Source organism: Monopterus albus, unplaced genomic scaffold (genome assembly GCF_001952655.1).
Source record: "Monopterus albus unplaced genomic scaffold, M_albus_1.0 scaffold19.1, whole genome shotgun sequence".
Taxonomy (NCBI): domain Eukaryota; kingdom Metazoa; phylum Chordata; class Actinopteri; order Synbranchiformes; family Synbranchidae; genus Monopterus; species Monopterus albus.
The window spans coordinates 354,026-378,527 of record NW_018127899.1 but is presented as its reverse complement, the minus strand read 5'-3'; the positions used below and the strand labels follow the sequence as shown (position 1 = coordinate 378,527).

The 24,502-nt window shown below is 40.6% G+C and overlaps 2 protein-coding genes across 5 annotated transcripts in view; one reads left to right on the top strand and one right to left on the bottom strand.

The window, feature by feature from the left end:
* Nucleotides 1-17,002, bottom strand: part of pik3c2a (phosphatidylinositol-4-phosphate 3-kinase, catalytic subunit type 2 alpha) — a 37,834-nt gene extending 20,832 nt beyond the window's left edge. The window contains exons 1-4 of one of the 3 annotated variants that reach the window (XM_020593546.1): nt 16,860-17,002; nt 11,449-12,682; nt 2,396-2,493; nt 1,942-2,102 (exon numbers count right to left, since the gene is read on the bottom strand). In XM_020593546.1, the coding sequence (XP_020449202.1) occupies nt 1,942-2,102; nt 2,396-2,493; nt 11,449-12,600 (1,411 nt within the window). In that variant the 5' untranslated portion in view covers nt 12,601-12,682; nt 16,860-17,002. Of the gene's footprint in view, nt 1-1,941; nt 2,103-2,395; nt 2,494-11,448; nt 12,683-16,340; nt 16,362-16,644; nt 16,815-16,859 lie in introns of those variants that run through there. The other 2 variants (XM_020593547.1, XM_020593549.1) reach the window with 2 other exon arrangements.
* Nucleotides 17,003-18,527: 1,525 nt separating this feature from the next.
* The window catches only part of LOC109956421 (nucleobindin-2), a 9,267-nt gene continuing 3,292 nt past the window's right edge, over nt 18,528-24,502 (top strand). For both annotated transcript variants that reach the window (XM_020593524.1, XM_020593525.1), the window contains exons 1-11: nt 18,528-18,657; nt 19,071-19,208; nt 19,584-19,691; nt 19,783-19,915; nt 20,523-20,632; nt 21,541-21,726; nt 21,988-22,078; nt 22,402-22,460; nt 22,552-22,644; nt 23,347-23,436; nt 23,782-23,952. In XM_020593524.1, coding sequence (XP_020449180.1) covers nt 19,074-19,208; nt 19,584-19,691; nt 19,783-19,915; nt 20,523-20,632; nt 21,541-21,726; nt 21,988-22,078; nt 22,402-22,460; nt 22,552-22,644; nt 23,347-23,436; nt 23,782-23,952 — 1,176 coding nt within the window. In that variant the 5' untranslated portion in view covers nt 18,528-18,657; nt 19,071-19,073. The remainder of the gene's footprint in view (nt 18,658-19,070; nt 19,209-19,583; nt 19,692-19,782; nt 19,916-20,522; nt 20,633-21,540; nt 21,727-21,987; nt 22,079-22,401; nt 22,461-22,551; nt 22,645-23,346; nt 23,437-23,781; nt 23,953-24,502) is intronic.

Below are 24,502 nucleotides of genomic sequence, written 5' to 3'. Positions count from 1 at the left end.
CACAGGCCACACCTAATTTTTTGAGCACTCTGAGGTGGTGGGAGAATTCCTGGCAGGACATTTTTGAGGGCGCCAGTTGAAAAAAAGAGAGAAAATTCTTTTGTTGCATGTTGTTAACCATTTCACACATGGCTGGGGATTGGGCATTGGTAGGGTCTCATATGGGCAAAAATACCAATGGTCAATTTGATAAAAACATACACAAGGTCTAAGGGCTAGGTCCAATCACTGTCTTGTAAGAGCCACATTAGGAGGGCTGCTGAGAGGGTAAAATAAATAAGTCACTCGCTTGTTAAATCCATAGGACCAATACTGCAAAGATGTAAAAAAAAAAAAAAAAAAAAAAAAAGGAGGAATGATTTTATTCCTAAATGACTCAGATGCAAACAGAGTTCAGCTTTTATAACAAATCTAATCAAAAGACATGGAAGACACACAGTGGCAAACTGAAAACAATAATTAGATGTAAAGTACAGTTAGTTTTAGGCTGAATGCATGCGAATCTAAGATTAAGGCATGCTGTAATGGCTGTAGTGAGTCCATTAGGTTAAGAACATATCTCACGGACTCTCATCAACCTCACCGTTTGTTGTACAGCTGAGCTTTCTTGGTTAATACCATTATGACACATTGACAATTAGCAACAAGAATACAGCACCAGGTAAAAACATACAGGCCTACTGCACCAGTTTCATCACATGTGGAACAGTTCAGACAGATTCGGTGTGCATGTACTTTGAAGTGTAGGGAGACTGATCTGCATCCGACTGTATCCTCCTCTGCCGGTTTAATCAAGTCACATTCCTGCACATGTATAGTACTTTGATAATGAAGTGGCTCTGGGAGAAGGCAGACTTCTTGTCTGTGATGGTGCTTCCTCCTCTCTGCCACTGCTGCTTTTCATTTTATCTTACTTACAATAACATCATTTTAGTTTCTTTTATGTTAGCTGTAGTTAAGAGTTCAGCAGTACAGCAATTGGTGAGACCTAAGGATTTCATTCTATAGGAGGATAATGATCCCCTAAAAAACCCTCCAGGCTGTGTAGAAGAAAAGAATGAGACAGCAGTCTTCACATGACAGAATGGCAGCAAAGCATCCAGACGATGAGTGAAAGCAAATCAACCTACAAGTTCAACACATCTGTGGGAACTTCTGTAACAGTGCTATCCGAATAATATTTGATTTCAGTAATAGAAAGAATGACACAAGTGTGTTTGGCTGTTGAATTACACAAATAAGTGGAAAAATAGAGGTGACCTTGAACCTTTTACTTACAGTCTACACAAACAAACAAAAACACACCATCGTGTAGAGGGAGTGTTGCACTTGCTCACACAGTTGGGATAATTTGTCTAACAAAAAGGCCCACTGGACGGCCTGACAGCTGCCAGTGTGATGGGCTTCACATCCCAAAAGACATGTCAGTCATGCTGTATGTAGGTTTGTGTGTGTAAAAAGAGGGGCTAGCCAATAACAACTCCCCAATCACCCAGTGTAGAAAAACAAAAATCTTAAAGTGTACCCTTGGAAAAAAAAAAGAAGAAAACTAAACTCCAGTCCCTTTTGCCCAGCATGGCTAGTCCACGGTGGGGGGACAAACCTTTATTTGTGCAGAAAAGGAATGTGGTGTGCTTCCCACGACAGAAAAAATGAAAAGAAAAACTGAGGTGGGGAGGGGGGTGAAGAGTTTGGCAGCTGTGAATGCTGTTTCCTCTTTCGGAGGGCTGTTATCTGCAATCAGAACTGCTCACTCTTAAAGGCAAGGGGGTACACGGTTTCCATGTTTGGCTGACTTGACAGCAACAATGTGCCATCTGTACAAAATTACAGAAGGCTGTGCATCCATTCTGGAGTGAAATATGTGCCTGATATCTGCTGTATGCTCTTCTTTAATTCTGTTAGGAGCTGCTTCGAACATTTTTGCCCATGGATGCTTACCGTCACAGGTGAAAGTTACAGGCTGCTGAGAATCAGAGATCTCAATAGAAACCTTGACAGAGCAGCTGTTGTCACCTCCACCATCCCTTTGGGTGATGACAGGGCTGAGGACAAAGCCTGGGTTGGTGGACATGTCATCATGAGGGAACCTGGAACGCAGGCTGGTGAGGGAAAAGAAAAAACAACAACAGCTAAACAATGACCTGAAATTCAACAGTAAACATGGTAAAGCAAAGGGAGCTGCAGATTCAGGTGATAATTAGGGAATTTCTATCGATTCATCCCTGCCAGGGACCCCTTTCACACTGTCATGTGATTCATTGTTATTAAAAATGTATCAGTTATAGCTGCTTTAATATCACAGACTATAGTTACAAAGCACTCAAACAAACAAAGAAGGTCAAAAATAATCAAAAGAGGGCCTTTATTTTTATGCCAACAGGAAGGATCTTACGCTGCGACGTCTTCACAGAAGGCGACAACCTCCAGGTCTTGAGCATCCTGTTCCTCCAGAGCAGCATTCTTCACCAGACTTTTTCGTTTTCCCTTGTCCTACAGGAGCGAAAGAGCCAAACACACCAAGTCAGGGAACTAAAACATACATGTGTATTAATCACATGCCTACATACTTCAAAACAAAAGCATGCGAGACCCAAAGCCTGTGAATGCCTGTGTGAGCCCTTAAATAGGGCTGCCATGTCCAGCACATATGAATTCCTTCCATCAGTTTAACTGTTCTAGACTATAGTTGTGTTTAGGGACTGTTGAAGGAGCAGTTTTATTGAAAACACCTCAGAGCTATAAATCCTGCTGCATCAATAAACATGTCAGCAAGGCCAAAAGCTTGACACAGTGAAACACACACATTTTTATCAAAACAGTGACACACACCAGCAATAACAATTAGGTACTCCAGAGGCTAAGCTGGCTTCTTCTTACACTAGACAAAGTTTCACAATACACAGAGAAAATATTTCCATTAAATCTATTTTTTACGCAAACATTTTAGGAATTGAGTTGTCAATCCATCTCCTTCTCTCTCACACACAGATCCTGAAATAAATCTCTTGGGAATTACTCCAAGAGATTCCCGGAGGCTGCTGCAGTTACACTCGGCTTTTAACTGCTGTCTGCCTGCCAGCGGCTGAAGAATGCGTTTCCTCTGGCACAGGAAATGAGAAGTGAAAGGGCCCCACCTCTTCCTGTGCCTGCCGTCTGCAAAAATGCTCAGTCACAGCTTTTAAATTTGTGAGTCTGACATCACCCTCAGTTAGCGAGAGAGAGGTTTACAGCCAGGGCAGGAGGCAAGGGAAGAAAACGCAGAAAGGGTGAAAGAAATGTCTGGGATGTCATAATAATAGTTTCTTCCTGCCCTCAGAGAATCCTGGGAAAATTTTAACCTAGAGCTTTTATTTGATGTCCTACATAGCCAAATTTTAAATTTCCTGACAAACTGTCACTAACTGATACTAGCAAGGTGCTTGCAACAACAACTCAAGGCTCAGTGCCTTGCAGGTTGTCAAGTCCATTCATCCGTCTCTCACACTGTTTACTTTGTTCAGTGACAAAACTATAAAACATTTTGTCATTGTTCTCATTATTAAATGCTACTTTTTATTTGTTTGTGTCATACTGGTCACGAAAAACAGGTTGTTAAATTAATATTTTCCTCACAGTTTCCATTGAGGAAATATCAAGCCCCCTGCTCCTTATAGGACAGTGCTATGTGTCCCGACATGCTGTGTTTTAGCCAGGGATCACTGCACTACTTTACCTCTCCCTTGTTTCCTGTAAACTGACACTATTCAACAAAAGCAAAATATCAACAAGTCGTCCAGCAGGTTAATCTGAGATATTATAAGGACCATAACTGTGCTGCTTGAACTACTTGTGCAAAGCTGCGAGCTGACCTGAGATAACACCAGCAGACAGAAATCTCTAAGTCAGCATGGAGTGTGAAAGGAGGCCAGAGCCTGACACCAAACCACCTGCATTTCCCAGCAAGGCAGAGAGGAGACTGGGTTCCTGCCTGCACAGTCTCTCTCAAGATTTTTGCGGGCTAAATTTCACAATGTTCTAAGTGGTTCAGGATGGCTATGTCCACATATCCCACTATGATGAGCATTCATAGCAAAAACTAAAATGTGTCACAAGCCTGTGTTTGTGTACAGTAACATATTATTACTGAGATTGAGAAAACAGTTGCTGCATCTTTTGGAAATAATTATAGATTAACATTTCATACTTTTCAAGATTTGTGTAGGAATTTGGATGAGGAGAGGAGCATTGAGAAAAAAAAAATCTAACAAGACAAAGAAAACATCAGAAAGTCAGTGCAGGAAAAAAATTCTAACAGAGCACCTAAGCAGTGTTTATGTTTAGAGTCAGAACTCCATCAGCAAAAACAAACATGGGCAGAAAATCCAGTGAGGCCGTGTTAGCTGATCGCCACATTACAACACACATACACAGTGTGCTGTACAGTGGGACGGCCTGTCTTTGTTTCACTCTATCAAGTCTGTTGGACCCAGACGCAGAGACCCTAGTGTTCGAAGTTATGGGAACGTCTTCATATGATTCACACACTGACTAATCCTCCATCCTTCCCCTAATTTTACTGATGTCTCATGTTTCTGCCCGTAACACTGGGGACACATTGTACTACATGACCCGATTACAAACCTAACGATGAGTCAGTTTCAAGGTCATGAACAGTAAACTGTGAATATGACCAGGAGTCTGAACTGGTTAATGAAGTCTAAACTAGGAACTAAGATTTTAAAATGGCTACGTTTGCTTTTTTATTCCAAAAAGCAAATTTCCTTGATGCTGATTTTTCCACACTTTTAGACAGACATGGATTTTGTCAAGTCATTTTTCCATACTCCCCAAACTTGCTACATGCTTGCCAGTGATTTAATTTGTTTTGGCAAATGTCTATACTGACAAGATTAAAGTCGGGCACAGAGGCTTATTTTGTCCAGGGTGCCCTACATCACTTGTTTTGCCACACTCTGCTGCAAAGTGAGACATGGTCAACTATAAAAGATGCGATTCCCGCTTCTTCAAAAATGACACAAATGTGAAACTATTCATGCTATTTTTCTAGGACAGCTTAACCAAACAGAATAGTTAAGCAACACTGTAGAAATCTGCACCTCAGCTGTTGCTTGTGTTGGAAAGAAGGACTAAAGGAGTCTGCATTCCAACCCAGGAGCTTGTCAGATGGACATTAATAGCGTCAGTTGTGTTTTGGTTAGCCAATGCCAATAACATAGCCTTATCTACCTTAGCACTGATTACATGGTAAACAAGAGTCTTCTTCCTGTGGGTGTCACGTTCTGACTGTCCCCTGTACGTGATTGGTCAACACAATGCCTTTACAGGATGAAGATATAGTAACATTAATCCTAAACAAACAAGCCTTTAGTTTACTACATTTGCTATGTGTGCATCATATGTAGTCAATCACACACTGGCAGGGTATGGAATTAACTGTAGCTAACCTATTGTTCCTTCTTCTGTGTCTGGAAGGGCATAACTTGAGTGACGTATCGTGAGGGGTGCGAGCTGAGTGACATAACATGAGGGGGGTGTGGCTTGAGGCAGTCTGCACACCACAGCCGGACCATATTGTAATACTTGCCGTTTTGCAGCACTCTACCGCTCATAATATTCATATTCTCTCCTTTCAGTCTCAGTTTGGCACTTAATTATGCAACTGTTTTGTGGTCGGATCTGTTCTTTATGCTGATTATTAAAACACAATAAAATACTATAAAACAGTTCAAATGCAGTGCTTTTTACAGATAAGCCTTTCGCTGCCTGAATCGAGGGCCTTCCAGCTTGTCCTCTACAACTCTTTATCTTTAATACTTGGTGCTGGTAAACAATGTCCGATATGAAACTTTGTGGTGTTTCCCATGGGACACAGACACACACAGTAAAGCCTGACTGAGTACAGTAGCAGAACTGAAAGTTTTAACCAGCCACAGCCATGACTGGCGGCGGGTGGTAATTCCAAGCCCAACATCAGTATTGAGTTACAGTACACATCTAGGATCACACACATCTCTCTCTCTCTCTGTGTGTGTCAGCCTGATGAAAACGACCCCAGACTGTCCACAGGAAAGCTGTACTCAAATATTAACTAGTCACTGTCAACATATGACCAATCTATGGCACAAGATTTTAAAGTCGAGAAGCATACAGCAAAATACGTTGGCTAGTTAAATGTAAAAGCATTTATCTGACACTAAACCAGCAAGTTTCAACTTAGTCCAAGCACAACGCAGCACATTTGCTCCAGGCTTCACTTTACAGTGTAATGTTGTATGGGAAATGCTGAGTGATGCTGTCATGCTGATTCAGCAGTTACTGAGGACATGAAGATTGACTTTAATGGGTCATGACCACTACTAAAACATTTTTGGCTGTTTACATGAACAACATTTCTGAAACACTTCATCAACGATACCAAGTGCCTGTGAGGAGCAGCGTGGTTTACATCAGAGGAGCAAATCTACTTCTGCTTTCAATTAGGAAGTTAGTGGTGGCAATCTAACTCATACTTCCTGTGATAAAACCTGAAATTCTGGTTTTAAAAAATGTGGTTCAAGGCACAGACTGACTGTCAGAAAGACATTTTGATTAGATGGGGATTTTGAGATTGGAAATAATTTGAGTCATGCTAAGAACTTGTTGAGTTTTAACACGTACGGTATAAAAACAAAACTGACAAATCCTCACTCTCACTGGTATGTTGTTGTTCTTCCAACTCTGCCCATTCTCTGAGCTTTTGTTAGGAGCAAGGACTTTATGTGCATTAGTACCTTGGCTCTACCTGCGTCCTCACTCCATCTTCCACAATGCTTCTCTGCCAGTAAACAAGGTCAAAGGTTAGGATACAAAGAGCTGTTTGCCCAGCATCCTCTAACGCTGTGCTCAGTCTGGTGGAACAAAGCTTCAGAGTGTTAAGCATGCTGCAGCATCTTAAACTCATATTGCTTAAGGCATAATTAGACAATAATGAAAGAAAATGGGGCTGAGTCAGGAGTGGGAGGTGTGGAGGTGTGAGAGATATAAGCTCTCTGAGGGCTTAAGTCTGCAGGGGATGGAGAGATCTCACTGTGTAGATGGTTGGAAAATGTACACTGCCTGCTGCCATACTGCATAGTTCAGTTAAACACACAATGATCATGATTTGCAGCATATGCTCAGATTAAAACTGCCAGGTCAGATAAAAATTAGCCCACAGGTCATTTTGAAGAAGCAAAGTGAGAACAAACAGGCACACACATGCTGAACCAAAGTGTAATGAAAGTGCAAGCAAAATGCTTGACAGTGTGTTTTACCACTACTCTCCAAAACTGACTCAGTTGATGGGCTTATCTGGCTCTATCCATCAGAAACTATTGATTATTTTCATTAATAATTCATCAGTCAGTTTTGTCAGCCTAAGGTGTTAGTTTAAAATAGATTTTTCTGTCTAACAAACAGTCTAAAACCCAAAGATATTCAGCTTAAAATCATGTTTGACAAAAAAAGAATTAAATTCTCACATTTGAGAAGTTTGAACCAGCAGATATTTGGCAGTTTTGCTTTAAACTGACTCAAAAGTAATTTTCCAATAAATAATTCACCTATTAACTATATTCATACTGTTTATCATCAGGTTTATGTTACTGCTGAATAACACTGTGCCCACACATCTATGTATGAACTGCACATATGCTGCTGGGTGCTTAGGACTCATTTTCTCTAAAGAATTCAACAAAAAGATGTTTTCTACATATTCAAACCAACAAATCTGCTTGATATTTTCCTACACTCTTCATCTCTTTGCAGAGTAATGAACTTTGTGGCTACTTTCAGTTGAGACTATGTATGCAAATATCTGGCTAAAACCATTTATTCTCTGTATCTGAACATCTACCACACAAAGCAACAGTGAATCAAGCACTTCTTTGAGGATCAGTAAAATGACCAGACATGGTGATGTATGATAAATAACACATTAACTTTCAGTGCTGCTTTGCAAACAATAAGAGCCAGATCTGAACAAGCATTAGTGCTGTGAGGCGTGACGGCTAAACTGCAGACAGAGCTGTTTGTTTGACTGCTGATTATCTCTGACCTACAGCTTCATATCCAAATGCCAAAGCAAGGCATAAGTAGCCAGGTACCTCAGGCAGCTAGCAAATGGAAGGAGGGACAATGATGGAGGGGGAAAAATGTAAACAGAAGCAGTGAAGAAACAAACAGATTGAAGAGAGGAAGAGATGTTAAATCCTGTGGAAAATGAAATGTAAAAACAGAGCAGGACAAAGTAAGAGACAGAGGAAATGAAAAACAGCTAACAAAGACTAAGAGAAGAGAAAGAGACCGAGACATACAGCACATGTGGTGTGACTGCACATTAGATAGCATGGTTCTGACTAAGTCACCAAGTTCAAGCTCATTTGTTCCATTTTACACCCCCTTTGTCCACACTACCACATCTTACGGTTCACTCTTGCCAACCACAACAAGGCCTGGGAGCTTCAGGCTGACTTACAGCCATCCAAACACTCATCAGATGTAATGGCATTGAAAAAAAAAAAAAAAACATAATGGCATTGGGCAATACCTGGTGAATTCTCACTTTTGCTGGTTTGTACACAGTGTATTTAGTTACATTTTACAATTCATAGGGTGAAACCGCTTACTTTTAATTCAAGCAAGTGCCCATAGGCTATTACATGTTTGACCTCACACTGAAAGCAACATGTGACAAAGTGCATCAAAATTGACCAAAAATCAGTTTCCCACCCTTTTGTCAAGGCTGATATCTAAAACCTGGATGTTTGTTTTATCAGCCCAAGTGAAAGAAAATGTGCTATTTTTGCCAGTTCTGTTAGTGAAAAGATGTAATGGTTTGGCACAAGATCAGTTACTTAGGTGGGCTGGACAACCATCAGTTTACGCTTCAGTTATCTTGCAACTCAAACCAGTATTTCAGAATGTGTTGCACCGCTGCTGAAGGTTTCATTAGGGATTTAGATCAAGAGTTGAAGAGGCATTTGATGTCTGGATCTGTAGTGCAACTCCACAGTAGTGCCTCTAACTCATCAGCCTACATATAGACTCTAGATTATTTGATACAGGGGCCTGCTGGTGGATGTTTACTGTCAGTATTGACATTTACTGATGGGAAGCTGATCCAAAACAGTAATTGCTTTATTAGACTATTAGATTAAATAAGTAGAAAAATATAATAAAAACACCTTCCCTAGTAACCATAACCTTAAGCAGAGTATTTAAAGCAGGTTTCTGTCCAATTTATATTAACCAAATGCGTATGGCTGCTGTTTCTGCCCTCGGGTTTGGACGCTCTTACACAGCTCATAATGCTCTGCAATGCTCTTTGATAACTAAGCTCTCGCACTGTGCACATTCGTAATCAAATGAGCCTGCATTATAAGCAACTCTAAAGTACTGTTGACTAAACTAAAACAAGAGAACACTCACCAAGGTTAACCTAGCTCAAGCAAGTTTCAAGTCTTTGTAAGCTGATCTGTTTCATATTATTGGAAACTACCCAACAGTTGACAACACTGTCGCCTGCTTTGAAAAATGTTTTGCAGTAGTGTAAATGGGAAAGCAAAACACTGGCTTGCTCTTTAGAGGAAAGTATGACAAATATCGTCAGGGGAATAAGACATTTTAGTCTTTCTTGGGAAACATGGCCAACCCTCAACATCAGTTTGTTGTTCAGAGATGTCATCAGTGTCAACTACAGGCAACTAATGATCATTTTGACTTGCTATGATCAGCTTTTAGTGGTTCACTAGCTTCTGTTTATTATGGTTTCTGGGGTTTGAAGTCTAGATTCTCCCCAATATTTCTGCTCTTACATCTAACAGGCATCAGCCAAACTACTTTCGGATTGTCCTCTTTTGCCACGCTGTTTGAATTATACAGTTGTATTAAGCTACTGTAACTGTAAACTGAACTACTGGGAAACAAATACTGAAAGTCTTATTTTATTTGCCTGAAACTAATCACAGTTGCACAAAGCATGGTGTACAAGAGGTATCTAAACTTTACAGAAATATGGAGAAGCTGGCATAGCAGCTTACAGTAAGAGGGCAATTTGTCAGGTCATTGTGGTTCTGCTGTGGGGCACAGAGGAGCTATACAGGCTTGTTCCTGTTTATAAGAACATGGGCGCTGGCTGCCAGGCAAGCAGATGGAACACACACACACACACACACACCCACCCACAATTTTTTTTTTGCCAGACTTGTCACCTCAGACTCCCCTTATAAGGAAACATCATTTCAGAGTTTTCCACTTCTGATTAGGCCTGGCTTTTATTGCCAGGCAGGGGATGAACAACTTCTGGTACAATTTCTGACTTCCAAATTGTGAGAAGAAGACATGATGACAAATTTGTCTGGCTGGTAGGCCTCAGCGTGGCTGTACTACTCCAGACTGAAATGCTGAGATGTCTTGTGTCTTCACCTCAGCTCAAAGCTGCCAACCAAATGACAGATGGTTGTTTAGTTTTAGGGGAAAGGCAACAATATCCCATGCCACTTGCTCACAGCACTGTCCCAAATGAATGTTCTAAATATTCACCAAAACAAAAGTAGATGACTCATGATTTACTTGGCAAAATTAATCTCAAAATGTGGTTTTGAGGAAACTGTGGGGTGAAACAGCAGGCAGCTAACCACACTGAAAAACTTAATTACAGGAGGAAGACGTAAAAAGGATGTTTATGCTAGTAAATGACTGAAGAGTATACGTAGTTGTAAGCAGGACTTCGGTGGTTGTTTTTTCTGAACAAGAGGATCCACCATCATCGGTTGACTAAACTTCACTCACAGGAACTGCGGTTGTATTTAGTCATCTATTCTGCCATGTTGTCGACAATGTGCAAAGACACAAAGATGCTGTTAGTAAACTGATGTTTCAGGATGGCGGTGGACTAGCAGGTGGCAGAGTGAAACCCTTTGTCTGGATAGGAAAACATGACTGGGGATGACCAACACAGGGCCGAACAGCGAGGTAGTTCGCCCTGTGGTTCAGCTAAAATGCCTGGTAACTAACAGCAAAAAGAAAATGAACTGCGCAGCCACCAGGTGTGTATACGTGGCTATGAAACATCATGGATGATAGGACACGGATGTAACTAATTAATCATGGCTCAGTTTCACTGAAGTCTCCCAGTAGGCCACTGAGCCAGCATCCACACCACCAAGGCCCTGGGACTGGTACACTTTAATGCAATACAGTCATTATTAAACTGGTTTCAAATTACATGCTTTTCAAATTTCCACAACAAAAAAGTAAATAAATAAAAAATAAAGCGAAACTTTGTTAAAGTACAACCTTAGGTACTAACAGAGTAACACACAAAAGCTTGGCTAATCTCCTTCATCGGAACTGTGAGGGTGTGGTTCACAGTCGTCTGACAACACTAGCAAACAGCCCCACAGCTGACCGATACTGTGTGCCTACCTGATTGTTTGCCTTGTGCTGAGATGAGGTCCCTGGGATGTTGAGCGAGTGACTCCTAGTGACGGCGGCTCCACTGGATGCCCTCCTCTGCTGCGAGCGGGCTGACAGTGAAGCTTTCACCTCCAGTGGGGGGCTGTTGCTACTGCTGTTCCCTTCAGTCTCGAGCACTGCATCCCAAGGATCTCCAGCAGCGACCCCTGGTACTGCCTGTGCATTGCCTTCTGATCCCATGGATGTTTCTTCATTCTCAGCTTTCCGCTTTGTAAGCGGGTCCAGATCCAGCCAGTCAAAGCGGCTGATGCTAGAAGATTTCATCACTGCTGGCTGCTGGGGCTGTGAGTTAGGTGCCAGAGAAGCTGCGTTTGCTTGAGAGGACTCTGGGTCAGTGCTAGCCGATCTGCCATTCTTCAAGTATTCCGAGGTGCTGGCAATCTTATCAAACAGCTTGGCCATCTCTGGGTCCATGGCTGGTTGAGGGAAGACCATGGCAGCAGCAGGCTGGATGGGAGTGAATGCCATAAAAGGTGACTGCTGTGCTTGTAGGGGCATGAAAGGAGACATGGCTGGACTGAAGCCATTTTGAAATGTGCCTGGTTTAGGGAATGGAGCAGAGGGAAACATTGGTGTGGGCTGATGGGTGGGAGTGGACACACTGGAGCTAGATGGAGCGGACAAAACAGATGTCCACTGACTGCTCTGGAAAGGAGACGAGTTACAGGGATGGCCTCCAGGGTAGGAGGCGCTGAGGTTAAACCCCAGCAGTGATGAGGGGCGGGAAGCCTTGCTGTCAGCCCCAAAGTTTTCATCAAGTAGGAGCTTTTCAAGTTCCTCATTGGTCAGCTTGTCCACATCAATATCCCTGAACTTGTCCTGCTCTGCCTGTTTGTTGGTCTCTGGGAAGACAATGAGGTCCTTTTCTGGTCTGTTAGTAGAGGGTGAAGGCTGAGGAGCAGTAGTGGTAGATATAGATGGTTTTGGTTTCGAGGAGGAAGAGGAAGCTCCAGAGGTTGAAGCTGAAAGAGGGTGTCTCTTTTCCCTTTGCAACTTTGCTAAAGCCTCTTCCTCCATGCGGAGGGCTTCCTCTTTACCCACAACCCCCTTTGACTGGGGGACATCCAGCTTAAACCCATTACCACTTGATATCTGGGCCATTCTGTCAACTGGAAGGTGCCATTAGTGTGGCGGCTTTTAAGTCGGTGTGGCCCAAAGAGTTGCAGAGCAAAGCTTTAAATGCCTGGAAAAAGGAAAACAAAATTTTAGAGAAATGACATCAACAGGTGGTCAAACAGGTTATGTTATTTAGAACGTTTTGAGATTATACCAGCAAATCCAAAGGCTAAAAGAAAATTAAACAAGTTCTGACAAATTAATTACCAGTCACACAGAAACCCATTAGCATTAGCTACTAACATGGATTAAGAGATATGACTGTGTGCTTGGAGGCACAACACTTTGGAGATCCATTTTTCTTAAGTGGATGTTAATACAGTCTGTTTCAAATGTGCTACACAGGACCACTGTTGATCATATTGCTGTAAACTGAGCCTTACTAGCCTACTAAAAAAACAAATGAAAGAGAAAATAAAGTGATACAGGGCCCATGACACCAACTCATACATAGAGGAAACTCCATAAAAGTTTGTTTACATGTCCCTTGACATGACAGGGATAAACAGAGCACTTTACAATCTGCTACCCCCACATACATACACTGACACTAGTGGCCTGGGCACTGGTAGCAAATGTGGTTGTGTTTCACTCAAGCGCATTGAAGCATGTGGACAGGAGGGGCCAGGGACTGCACCCCCCCAACACTCCCCAACCCAGGGTTATAAGGTGCAACCTGTTCTTGTTTCTGAGCCATAAACACTTGTTAATTGGCATTAGAGGCTTACCTAGGCCCCGTTGTTGTAACCAGGTTTTGATTGTTTATTAATTGTTTGTCATTTGCCATATACACATAGCCAATAATTACTTGTGCTTGTTGTGAAGTCAAGGACATCAATGTGGCCACAGAGCAGCACAGGCTACAGTACCAGCTGTTCATAGCATTTACATTCATTAGTTCACGCATAGCAAGCTTAGTGTACTTGTACTGTATGTTGTTCAACTAGACACTGCAAAGGTGAACAATGCAATTGTTTATCTAAGCAGCCGAGCCAACAACATACCATAATAACTCAAACAACTACACAATGTAATTTTTAACAGGAGGCGACATGACTCGTCCCACTTACAGGCATGAGGAAACTTACAAATGTGTGTGCTACTTTCTCATTATTGATTCATTTGCCAGTATCTTTCTTCATTCTTCAGTTAATCTTTTGCTTTACAAGATAAGAAAAACAGTGAAAGATGCCCATCAGTACTTCTCAAATCCCAGGTTGATGCCACAAAAACTGCTTATTTTTTCCATGCAGGCCTCAAAAATCCTAAACTATTGCCAAACAAGGGCATCTTCCATTCTTGATAATGAACTATTTATGGTCAGGCAACAACAGGAAGGAGCCAATAGTTTTCTATGTCTATAACATGAGAAAAACATCACTGCAAAGAGTGTTTTGTGGTCCTAAAATGACACAGCGCCTTCTCAAAGCAACCATTCATCCAACAATCACAGCCCCAGGGTTGAGTGAGGTCCTGCTCTCCCCAGGCGTCACCGGCCTCTCCTGAGCTTCCCCTCCCATTGTGGTGGAGAAGGCTGGCTGTGCTGGGCTCAGACTAGCCTAGTGCTATTGTGTAGCTGAGGAATTTGGCATGCTAAGGAGTGCAATGGGTCCCTCTCTTCCTCTGGATTTCTCTCACTTTGTTACTATTATGTTAGCACCATGGCCCAAGATTGTCTTATCAGCTGTGGTAACACCAGCGGGCAGTGACAATGTGGCTGCATTCATTATGCATTTGATTAGGAGAGGTTAGCACCAAACTCTGCCAGGAAAACAGCTTGGAGACTTTACATGCATGCATGAAAATAGAGGTCATCATCTTGTGACGCCTGGCATTAATGATGGCTTAACTCCATGTAGAAATGTCACATGCTCTGAACAAAGTACACTGATTTTGTACACAGTAAGGATACATTCTCAAAGAGAAGTTAAAGTCACTCTTCTGCACAAAAGATCAGAGCCAAGGGTCTGAATTAGCACACACAGTCAGACAGGGAACAGCAGCTACTTCCTGATTCTGTATGTAAACACTAGGTCATTCCGAGATACCATGGAATGTGATTAAAGTTCATGAATGTTGTTCATCCAATCTTGTTTCTCTTAACTTTTGTGATAGTAATATCAATTCATGGAAAGCTGAGAAAAAGACAACAGGCCAACCTTTGATATATTTACCAAGGACTCATTCTTTGCTAGTAAACCACAGCTAAACACAAAATATCCTGTGTCAAGACAGCCATATTCTATGCTTAAAGTCCAATACGAGCAGCAGGATAGGTAAAACGAAGGAAACCTAACTGCAGCCAAGACAAACAAACTCTGTCCCACAGCACTGTGGCAATGAATGGCAGATCCCAGGCCCCATAAAATCCTGAATGCAACATTTGAGCACGACATTGTTAAAGTATTCAGGAGACAACAGCTACCCTAGTCACACACCTCCAGGGAAAAGATGAAGGCCACAATAACAAATGAGACTCTGGGACTGGAGAACTCCCATATCATCTGCTTGATTATTTGACAAAACTACCATCAGATTTGTTAAACCTTCAATATACCATTTACATGAACTGACCTTTAGATAGCTTTAAGGTTGGAACACCATCTCATTGTCTGACAGTATCACATACATATTCCTTATCACCTTGTTCCAAGTGTTCAATGATGCCAAATGATTTTTTTTACACTGAGTGACTCAAACCCTGGGTTTTTTATAACAGGGTTGTTCCATCAAATGTGAACTGTTTAAGCATAAATTTCCCCCAAAATTATCTCATATATGATATGTTTTTAACCAAAGGGCTAACTGCTAAAGTTTAAAATAAACCTCTGTGAGCTTAGACAACTGCTGGCTGCATAGCGATGCACTGGGACGCACTTAGGCTCTGAAGAGGTTGATTTAGGATTTCATCTGATCAAACTAGGCAAGAGTTTTGCTTTCAATAGCTGTTCAAAAGCACAGATGCTATCAATACACCCTGAAACTGATCATAGTACAGAACAGCATATTTAAAAGATAAAAATAAGTAACCAGATCAAGTTTATAGATATGTCTGGTATTGTATCTGCTACAGGAAACAATATAGTAAAACCTTCCTCTTTTTACTGCACTGCTGTGTCCATCAGTGAGGGTTGCCTGTGCAGATCATCAAGTGTATAAAAAAAAAAAAAAACTGACAGGACTGTGATCCCAGATGCTGCCCATTAGGTCAGAATACCAAAACAAATCCTGTAAATGTGAATCTGTGAGTAACTGCACCTACACTTAAATTTAGACAAAATAAACTCCGCAAGTGTATTAGCCCTTAATCCCTTTATTTTATTACATAAACGATATACAATAGATGAGCAGAGGAACGTAATTTACACACAGGCAGTTCCTGCTTTGCTGCTGTGTTTAGAGCAGTGAGTATGAGGATTCACAATAATTATAAGGACAATATAATGTTTATCTCTTCTTTTTATTTAGCTAAAGGGTCAACCTTTCCTCGAATGACTTTGAGAAAAACTGCGTTTCATCTGAACCCAAGTATTAGTACTGGGATACTGACCTATCATGTTAACATTTTGGAAGACATTCAATAGATATCCAACAGACAGTGAAATGTTTGCCTTAGCGACACAATCCGAAAGTAACGCTAGCAGGGTTTAGGCTTTCAAATGCTGACAGAACATATTATTCGTACATAACCCAACTAGCTAGCTAACCTGTCGGTTGATGCTCACCTGACACCGGATGATGCGTTGTGCATTGTCAATAAGTTGCCTACGCAACTTAAAATATGAACTAGCTGGGCGTTAATGTGACATAACAGTTACTTTCGACAAATGATAGGAAAGTAATCTAGCTAACTGACCCGGCTAGGCCGACCAAATGTCACGTCTTGATACTTTTGAGAGCTGTTATTTGGAACTTTTACTTTTAACTTTGTTGGATGCTAAGTTAGCAGCTAAACACAATAAAAGAGGTAAACATATCGTTCCCAGAAACATCAAACTGACTGTATTAAGCGAAACAACGACAACTTACATGACTGCTCCGTACTTTGAGGGACACTGGTTTAGCGTAATAACTTAAAAGCAAAACAGCTCTGGTCCTGCCAACTGCCCACGACAAAGGAGAAATGCAGATTTTGACACACGGTAGACAGCCGGAGACTACGGAGCCACAGCCGCTGATTTTAGGCACCTACAAACTAAAACTTTTACAGGTAGACATTTACTGTGAAAGGGTTAACTTCTCACCTTTTAGTGGTGCGGTGTTTGGAGCCATTTTTCCTGCAGCTGCATTTTTTTTCCATGCGCTTGCACTGAGAGGACGTCAGTTCCTGTTGAGGTGGTTGAATTGAGTTTTGGTTGGTTACAATGTTGGACACGGTCGGAGAGCGCTAATGTCTGGCTGGGTCGATTAAACAAGGAAGCAGCGCCATCGTGTGGACTAAAATGGGTAGTGTCGAAATAAATGTATTAATACTTTTAGCCGTTAGAAATAAATCAAGTACATTTACTAATGTACAGTGGCAGAAACTAACGAAGTAGGCTTCATTTACTTGTGTACTGTGGTGAAAAGTAACCGCGTAGCCTACATTTATGCATGTATTAAGTACAGTTTTGAGGTAGGTCTATTTTACTTTACTTGACTATTTCCATTTTTCTGCTACTGCTAAAACTAAATACGATAGGCTATAATCATAATACTTTATTGATCCTCGGTTGGAAATTCACCAGCTATGTAAAGTATGTAAAATAGCGTATGTAAAGTACTTAGGCTATGTAGGCTACTTTATGTATGTAAAGTAAGCCTATGTCAGTTGTAGTCTACAAAGTTGTTTAAAATTAACTCCACCTTTACCAGGTGCAACATTAAAGTGGAACAATAATGTACAATAGCAATAAGTGTATAATATACATTAATTTAATTTACTGTGCCACTCTGCACGTAAGTATTTTTACTTTTGGGACTTCTTGTATAATTTTGATGCTAATACTTTTATAGTTTTACTTAATAAGGGTTTGATTTCTTTACACTGTGGTGTTACTACTTTTACTTAAGTTTTACCATTGTTCATGCTCTGTAGCCTATGTAATTAGAGTTTTGAGGTCATTTACTTTATATTTATTCTCCATTTCAGTTATATATTCGCCTATACCTTTTAGTCAACTACATATATTTGACAGATTTACTAGTTACTCTTCAGTTTAAGATTTTAACATTAAAACATGATAAGATCATTACTCAGCTCAGTACTTTTACTTTAAACACATATATATATATTTATATTTATAATATTTTTCTGCCAATACCTTTTTTCTTTTACATAGGTAACATTTTAAATGCAGGGTTTTTGCTTTTAAAGGATTAATTTTTATAATACTTTTAGCATAAACTATGGTGCATAAAGTGTGAATAAAACTGACCATAATTAAGCAATAATCAAAACTAAGTAACACACACACAACACACAAATTGCTATTTTTATATTTTAAAATACACTCAATACAATCACTACAATACACTCAATACAATCAATATATATTTGATTGCCCAGGATTTTTATATGGGATTTTGAACACTCTTTTGTCTTTTTATTTATTTATTTTACAGCACTTGCAAATCAGGTGCTTATTCCATTATCCATTAAAATATCCGTTTTTATTGAACTTAATTTGCTCTGGTCTTTCTTACATGAAGCGCTAACTCCGCCCTCGCTGAGGGTTGTCTGAACGCCACGTAGTTTGTCTCAACGCACCTACAGCAACCGGTTGATACGCCTTGACAGACAGATGCAACGACCAATCATTTCTCAACGCGACTGTTTTACAACGAAGGAGTACTTGTCCTGCCCAATGAGTCACAGCGGTAGGCGGGGCGTTGCCATGGCGATCACAATCTTTTTCTGTAGGTTGTGGCCATTAGAGGTTCGTATTGGTGGCATGCATGGTGGCAGATGACAGATGATAGCTGACAGGCGCCAGTGAAGCTGAGACACTGAGGAAAAATAGGCGGTTAAAGCGTGGTGAAGAGTAATAAGAGAAGCTCAAAGTAAGTGCTAATATACTGCTGAACGTTATTCTGCATGAACTGAGAATTATTATTGCTATTTACTATAAATGTTATTGCTTGTTTTGTAGCTTTTCTACGTCTACGGGATGTTAATTTAGCTACCATCGTCACTAAGCAGCCCCGCTTTAATGACATGATTAGTTTATGTGTTTGTCTTGAACTGTGTTACAGGTGCACAACACTCTTTTAAGTTATAAGGGTCTGGCATATTGTTGCTATATTTTTATTCACTAAACACGCGTTGCTTAGTCCTTTGCTTGTGGCCGACTTGCTTTTGAGATTAATAAGACTAACTTGCGTAACCTTATCCCATATGGTCTCCAGGTGAAGCTGCAACTTGTGTTCCTTTTGCAATGCTTGAGAAATTAAGGGTGTTGTCTTTTCTAAACCAGATAATGAGGAGTAAAGTTTTGGCCTGTTGTGAGCTGGTTCTGCTGAGCTTGTGGCTGTGTATCCAGTCAGTGCCTATCAGCGTGGATAAGACCACAGAAAAGCACCAAGAGGAGGAGCCGGTGTCCCAACAGAGTCCTGTGAGTCAGATGGACAGTGTCATACACAAGGATATTTCATTTAAATCCAAGTCTTATCGGTAATTACACCAAATACCACTGAGTCATCGAAAGGAGGGAAGCGTGCCATATTATTGTGTCTCAGACAGAGCTATTTCACTTAGAAGATACACTTGAATATGGATAAAAGGATAGCAAAGAATGTGTTTTATGTATTTTAGACGATTTGCTCCAAACAAACAAGAGAAATCTGAGGTTGAATTAAGCACTACTATCCATGAGCAGGACTTCAGTGACCCCATGGTTTTCCCTAAAGACTCTAAGTGAGATTAGATATCAACAAGTTAAAATTACATTTACACAGAACTCTGATGTGTGTTTTGCCTTGCACTCCAGGACACTGGGTTGCACTATGACCGCTACCTCAGAGAAGTCATCGATTACTTGGAAAAAGACCCTCACTTTAGAGAAAAGCTCGTAAATGCCAACATGGATGACATCAAGGTACATCTGCATACTCACTGCCCATTATCTGCTACCTTTTATTGACTGGAACACTGTATGAAATGGTGGCATGTTGATTTTATATTTACAGAATGGTAAACTTTCCAAAGAGTTGGACTTTGTCCACCACAGTTTTCGGACAAAGCTGGATGAGTTGAAGAGGGAGGAGATGAACAGGTTGCGGCTGCTCATCAAAGCCAAACATGACATGCAGAATGGGAATGGTAAGTATTTTGCACGTATCTCTGTAAAACTGAAGTTGGACAAGACGTTTTGTAAAACAAGTCAACAAATCGTCAAATATAGGATGTGGCCCTTAGATACGGAACATGATGTAATACGTTGTCTACCGCAGCTAACAGTGACTTCTACTGACCAGTGAGAACAGCTGAATGAAAGGTTATATGAAAATAGACCAAGATCACTATCCATAAAGTGTAGTTAATTTACAGAGGTACAGTTTGAAGTTATAGCACATCACCTTATAAAAACGTTATGTCAGAGACATTTTGGCAAAACAGTGCAAGTTATAAATGGTATATAGAAACATTTAGAGGTGGTGACGTTTTAAAAACAAACACAGATCTGTTGCCATCATGCTTCTTTCAGGTTAACATGCTTGCACTCACTTAACTCTTCTCCAAAGCAAATTTGCTCTGAACCTAAATTAAACAAAGCCTGTGCTTACCTCTGGCAGTGTCAGAAGAACGGCTGAAGCACAAAATGGCTATGGTAAACACATGGAGAAAAGAGTAACCACTGAGCTGACACTGTTACTATCATTTAATATAAGTGAAATGCCTACTTTGTCTTTTAAAACACTCGATCTAGCCGCAGGCTGGACAGTGGACCACCAGGCCCTGCTGAGACAGTTTGAACACCTCAACCACATGAACCCAGAGACTTTTGAGGTGGAGGACCTGGACCGGCTCATCAGATCGGTACAGGCAGCAGTGAAAAACACATGAACAGTGTTCACTAGTAGTTCTGACTTTATTTTATGAGGAATTTCTACTCAACACCTGTATTGGTATCAGGTTAATCAAACACAGGCAAAATAAATAAGTCACTCTTCTCAGAGCAATATCTGTTGTATCCCCAGGGCATATTGAGCTGACAGTGTGTTATAAAATAACCTTCTGTAAAAGGCAAGCTAGCTTTATTTATTTAGCATATTTCTTACACACAGCCAATTCACAGAGATTTACAGGGGCAAAGAGAAACATTAACAGCATTAAAATCAGTTAAGACAAAGTAAAAGTAATGTACACAGCAGCTCAGGGTTTTTTGTCTTACATTATGTTTATAGTGACTGTTATGCTCTTTGCTGTTTGTGGGAGCTGCAGCACAGTCATACCTGTAATCACAGTAAAGAGCACTTTTTATTGCTATAATTAGCATGGATGAGCCAATAGAGACTTACAGGTGTCAAACAGTGAGTCACATCTTAGGACCATTCACATACCGGCTGTATTAAACACTTTAGCCTTTTTAGATTTTAGATAACTTGACAGCTTTGTGTTCTCTGTTGGAGAGGGCCAGCTCACCAGAGGTTATTTCACCATCAGTTCTGTGTGAGCAGCGCATCTCCTCTGAAGTAAGATAACCATAAAGGAGAAGTCAGCTCAATGAGTTTGCATAAAGCTCTAGTTTTACAGTTGTGCAAGATAATCCTGACTATAGTTTGTGTAGTATTTTTGCACAGGGTTCCTCTTCGTTCTACGATCTGATAAATGACTGTATTTCCTTTGTTTGTGAGACTTGTGATGCATAGTAGTATAAGCACTAGTGATCCTCTGTGAGACAACTCTGATTACAGCCCTTCTTGGGTTTTTGTTTTCATCTGTAGGCAACCTCAGACCTGGAGAACTATGACAATGAGCGTCATGATGAGTTCAAGAGGTACGAGATGATGAAGGAGCATGAAAGGAGGGAGCATCTGAAGAACATGAACGGGGAGGACCGCAAGAGGGAAGAGCAGCACTACGAGGAGATGAAGAAGAAACATGCCGAACACCCCAAAGTTAATCACCCTGTACGACACCTGCTGGGATGAAGTTTGTTAAAATGTAGCACAGGCTTAATAGAAATTAGTAGAATTCTTATTTGTTACTTTCATTATTCTTAGTTTTATTCTCGGTTTTTAGTTGGAGGAATTATTTGGAAAATATAAAAACACCAAAAAATAAAGACACCAACTACCATTAAAATACAAGAATTGAGAATCCTGTAGGAAAGTGAAATGAGGATGAACTGATGGTGACCCTGGTGTGTGTGTGTGTGTGTGTGTGTACAGGGCAGTGAAGACCAGCTGAAGGAGGTGTGGAAGGAGGCAGACGGTTTGGACCCAGAAACCTTTGAGCCCAAGACTTTCTTCAAACTACATGGTGACCACAGACATTACATTTGTCTCTAAAGAGCCATGAACAAAGGTTCAAAGGTTTTCACCACCATCACTCTTAAATATATGACCACTTCTAAATCAGGTAATGAATTGTGATGCCATTTAGTGACAAAAGTCTGAACTCATCAAAAAAAAAAAGGATCTTTGTAGATGAATGTATTGCACATGGACAGGTGATCTATGCTACACATATCAGTACCGTGTAGCTTTAATATAACATCAGTAACATTAATCCTTTATGCCTGTAACAAAACTATGTATGAATGAAATGCTCCGTTTGTTCCAGTCATTCCTTTTGTGTTGCAGACAGCAATGACGATGGTTTTTTGGATGAAACCGAGCTTGAAGCGCTCTTCACTAAAGAGGTAGTTTTGGTTTTGTATATGTACTGTATATGGCTCTGCATGTTATAAATGAAGATTGATTTGAAGTAAAATTTCTGGATGTGTCTTCCAGCTGGAGAAAGTGTACAACCCTCAAAATGAAGATGATGACATGATTGAGATGGAGGAAGAGAGACTGCGAATGAGAGAGCACGTTATGAACGAGGTGAGCTTGTTTTCTCGATTGTTTGTACAGTAAGGTTCAGCCCAGCGTAAATGGAAAAATAAATTTGTCAGCTGCTTTTTGCATTGCTCCTTCAGCAACTTCTGTCACACACGTAGTATTGGTGCTAGGAAAAATAAATATAGTGCATTATGGGTCGGATATCTCTTAAACTGACAATAATGGACAAACGGACACATTGCTCTTCCCACATAAGTGCCAAGATGAAAGAAGAGGTAAATTGGAATGTGCTAAATGGCAACATCACCAGAAAATGGTGTCAGCAAATAAAAAGGGAGGTGAGTTTATTTATATAGCACATCTTCATACACAAAGGCAATTCAAAGTGCTTAACACAATGCACACAATATACTCAAATTGAAAAAACATTAAAATGCATACAAAATGCACACAGATAGATAATGCACTTTCTTCTGGAACATTTGAAATACCAGCCAGCTAAACCTTTAGAACAGCTGTGGTAAACTATAGATTCTCATTGTTCTCAATATACTTTGTACCTCTTTACTTGTCTTCCCAAGACTAACCATAACTTTATCTAAAAGCTGTGGGAAAAAGAACAGTCTTTAGTTTTAAAAGTGAAAGGTGAAGGCTTCCTCATGCACAGTGGTGGTCAGTGATTCATCTTGAAACCATCTATTGGTTCTGACACTGATTTAAAACACTCATGTTTCTGCTGTTCAGGTGGACACCGATAAAGACAGACTTGTGTCACTGAGTGAGTTCTTGGAGGCCACTAAGAAGGCGGAGTACCTGGAAAAAGATGAGTGGCAGGTAAGAGCTAGATGTTATAGAAATGTTTAGATTCTCTTTGGAATATGATGTTTACCATGTTGAGTCAACGTTTGGTTGACCTTGCTGTCATGTTACTGTACCCTATAAATATTACAGTAAAATCACCTAAGCATCAGTTAGGTGAAACTCCAGTTGGCTAGTGGTTTAATAAAGTAAAAGCTGTACAAACGCAAAGTAATAAACTGTTCTTTGGCAGATTGTCTAACACAATTAACAAAATTTGACAGGTGCTATTATGTCTTACCAGAAATGTGTCGTATTATTCGTTATGCATTTTTTTTCTTTCTCTGCCTTCCACCTTGCTCTGTGTCTGAATCTCCTCAGACTTTAGATCAGCTCCCCTTATACACTGAAGATGAACTCAGGGAGTATGAACAGCAACTGGCCAACGAGGAGAATGACATCAACAAGAAGTCGGTCGAGCTGCAGAAACAGAGGGAGGAGCTTGAGAGGAAACAGAAGGAACTTGATGCTCAGAGGATGGGGCTCCAGCAGGTGAAATACAATCAGGAATTAGGATTTCTTCCAGATTTCCATCAGAAATAGATGGAGCAATATCCACACAGTAACCCACAGTCATTTATGATTGATGACACACGAGCTATTGGCCTGTGAAATAGCTGCTTTCTGTTCCAGCACTGTTGAGCCACATTCACATACCCGCTGTTTTCTGTAGTGGGCACGTGAAAGCAAACAGGACCCACATTCAGCTGTTCTTGTCATGGCTCAGGAACACAAAGGCATAAAGGAGTGTAACTTTAATGTCAGCAACATGTATACAGTGCCTTGCGAAAGTATTCGGCCCCCTTGAACTTTGCGACCTTTTGCCACATTTCAGGCTTCAAACATAAAGATATAAAACTGTAATTTTTTGTGAAGAATCAAGGTAAAACCAGCCACACAGCCATGAAACACCATTCTCCATCTCACAAGTTTGTGGTTTCCATCAATGTGCCTATGAAAAACACATCATCATGTATGTAGTTATGCATCAATAATTTAACAGTGAAAATGCACTTATTCATCTACATCCATGATGTTGTTT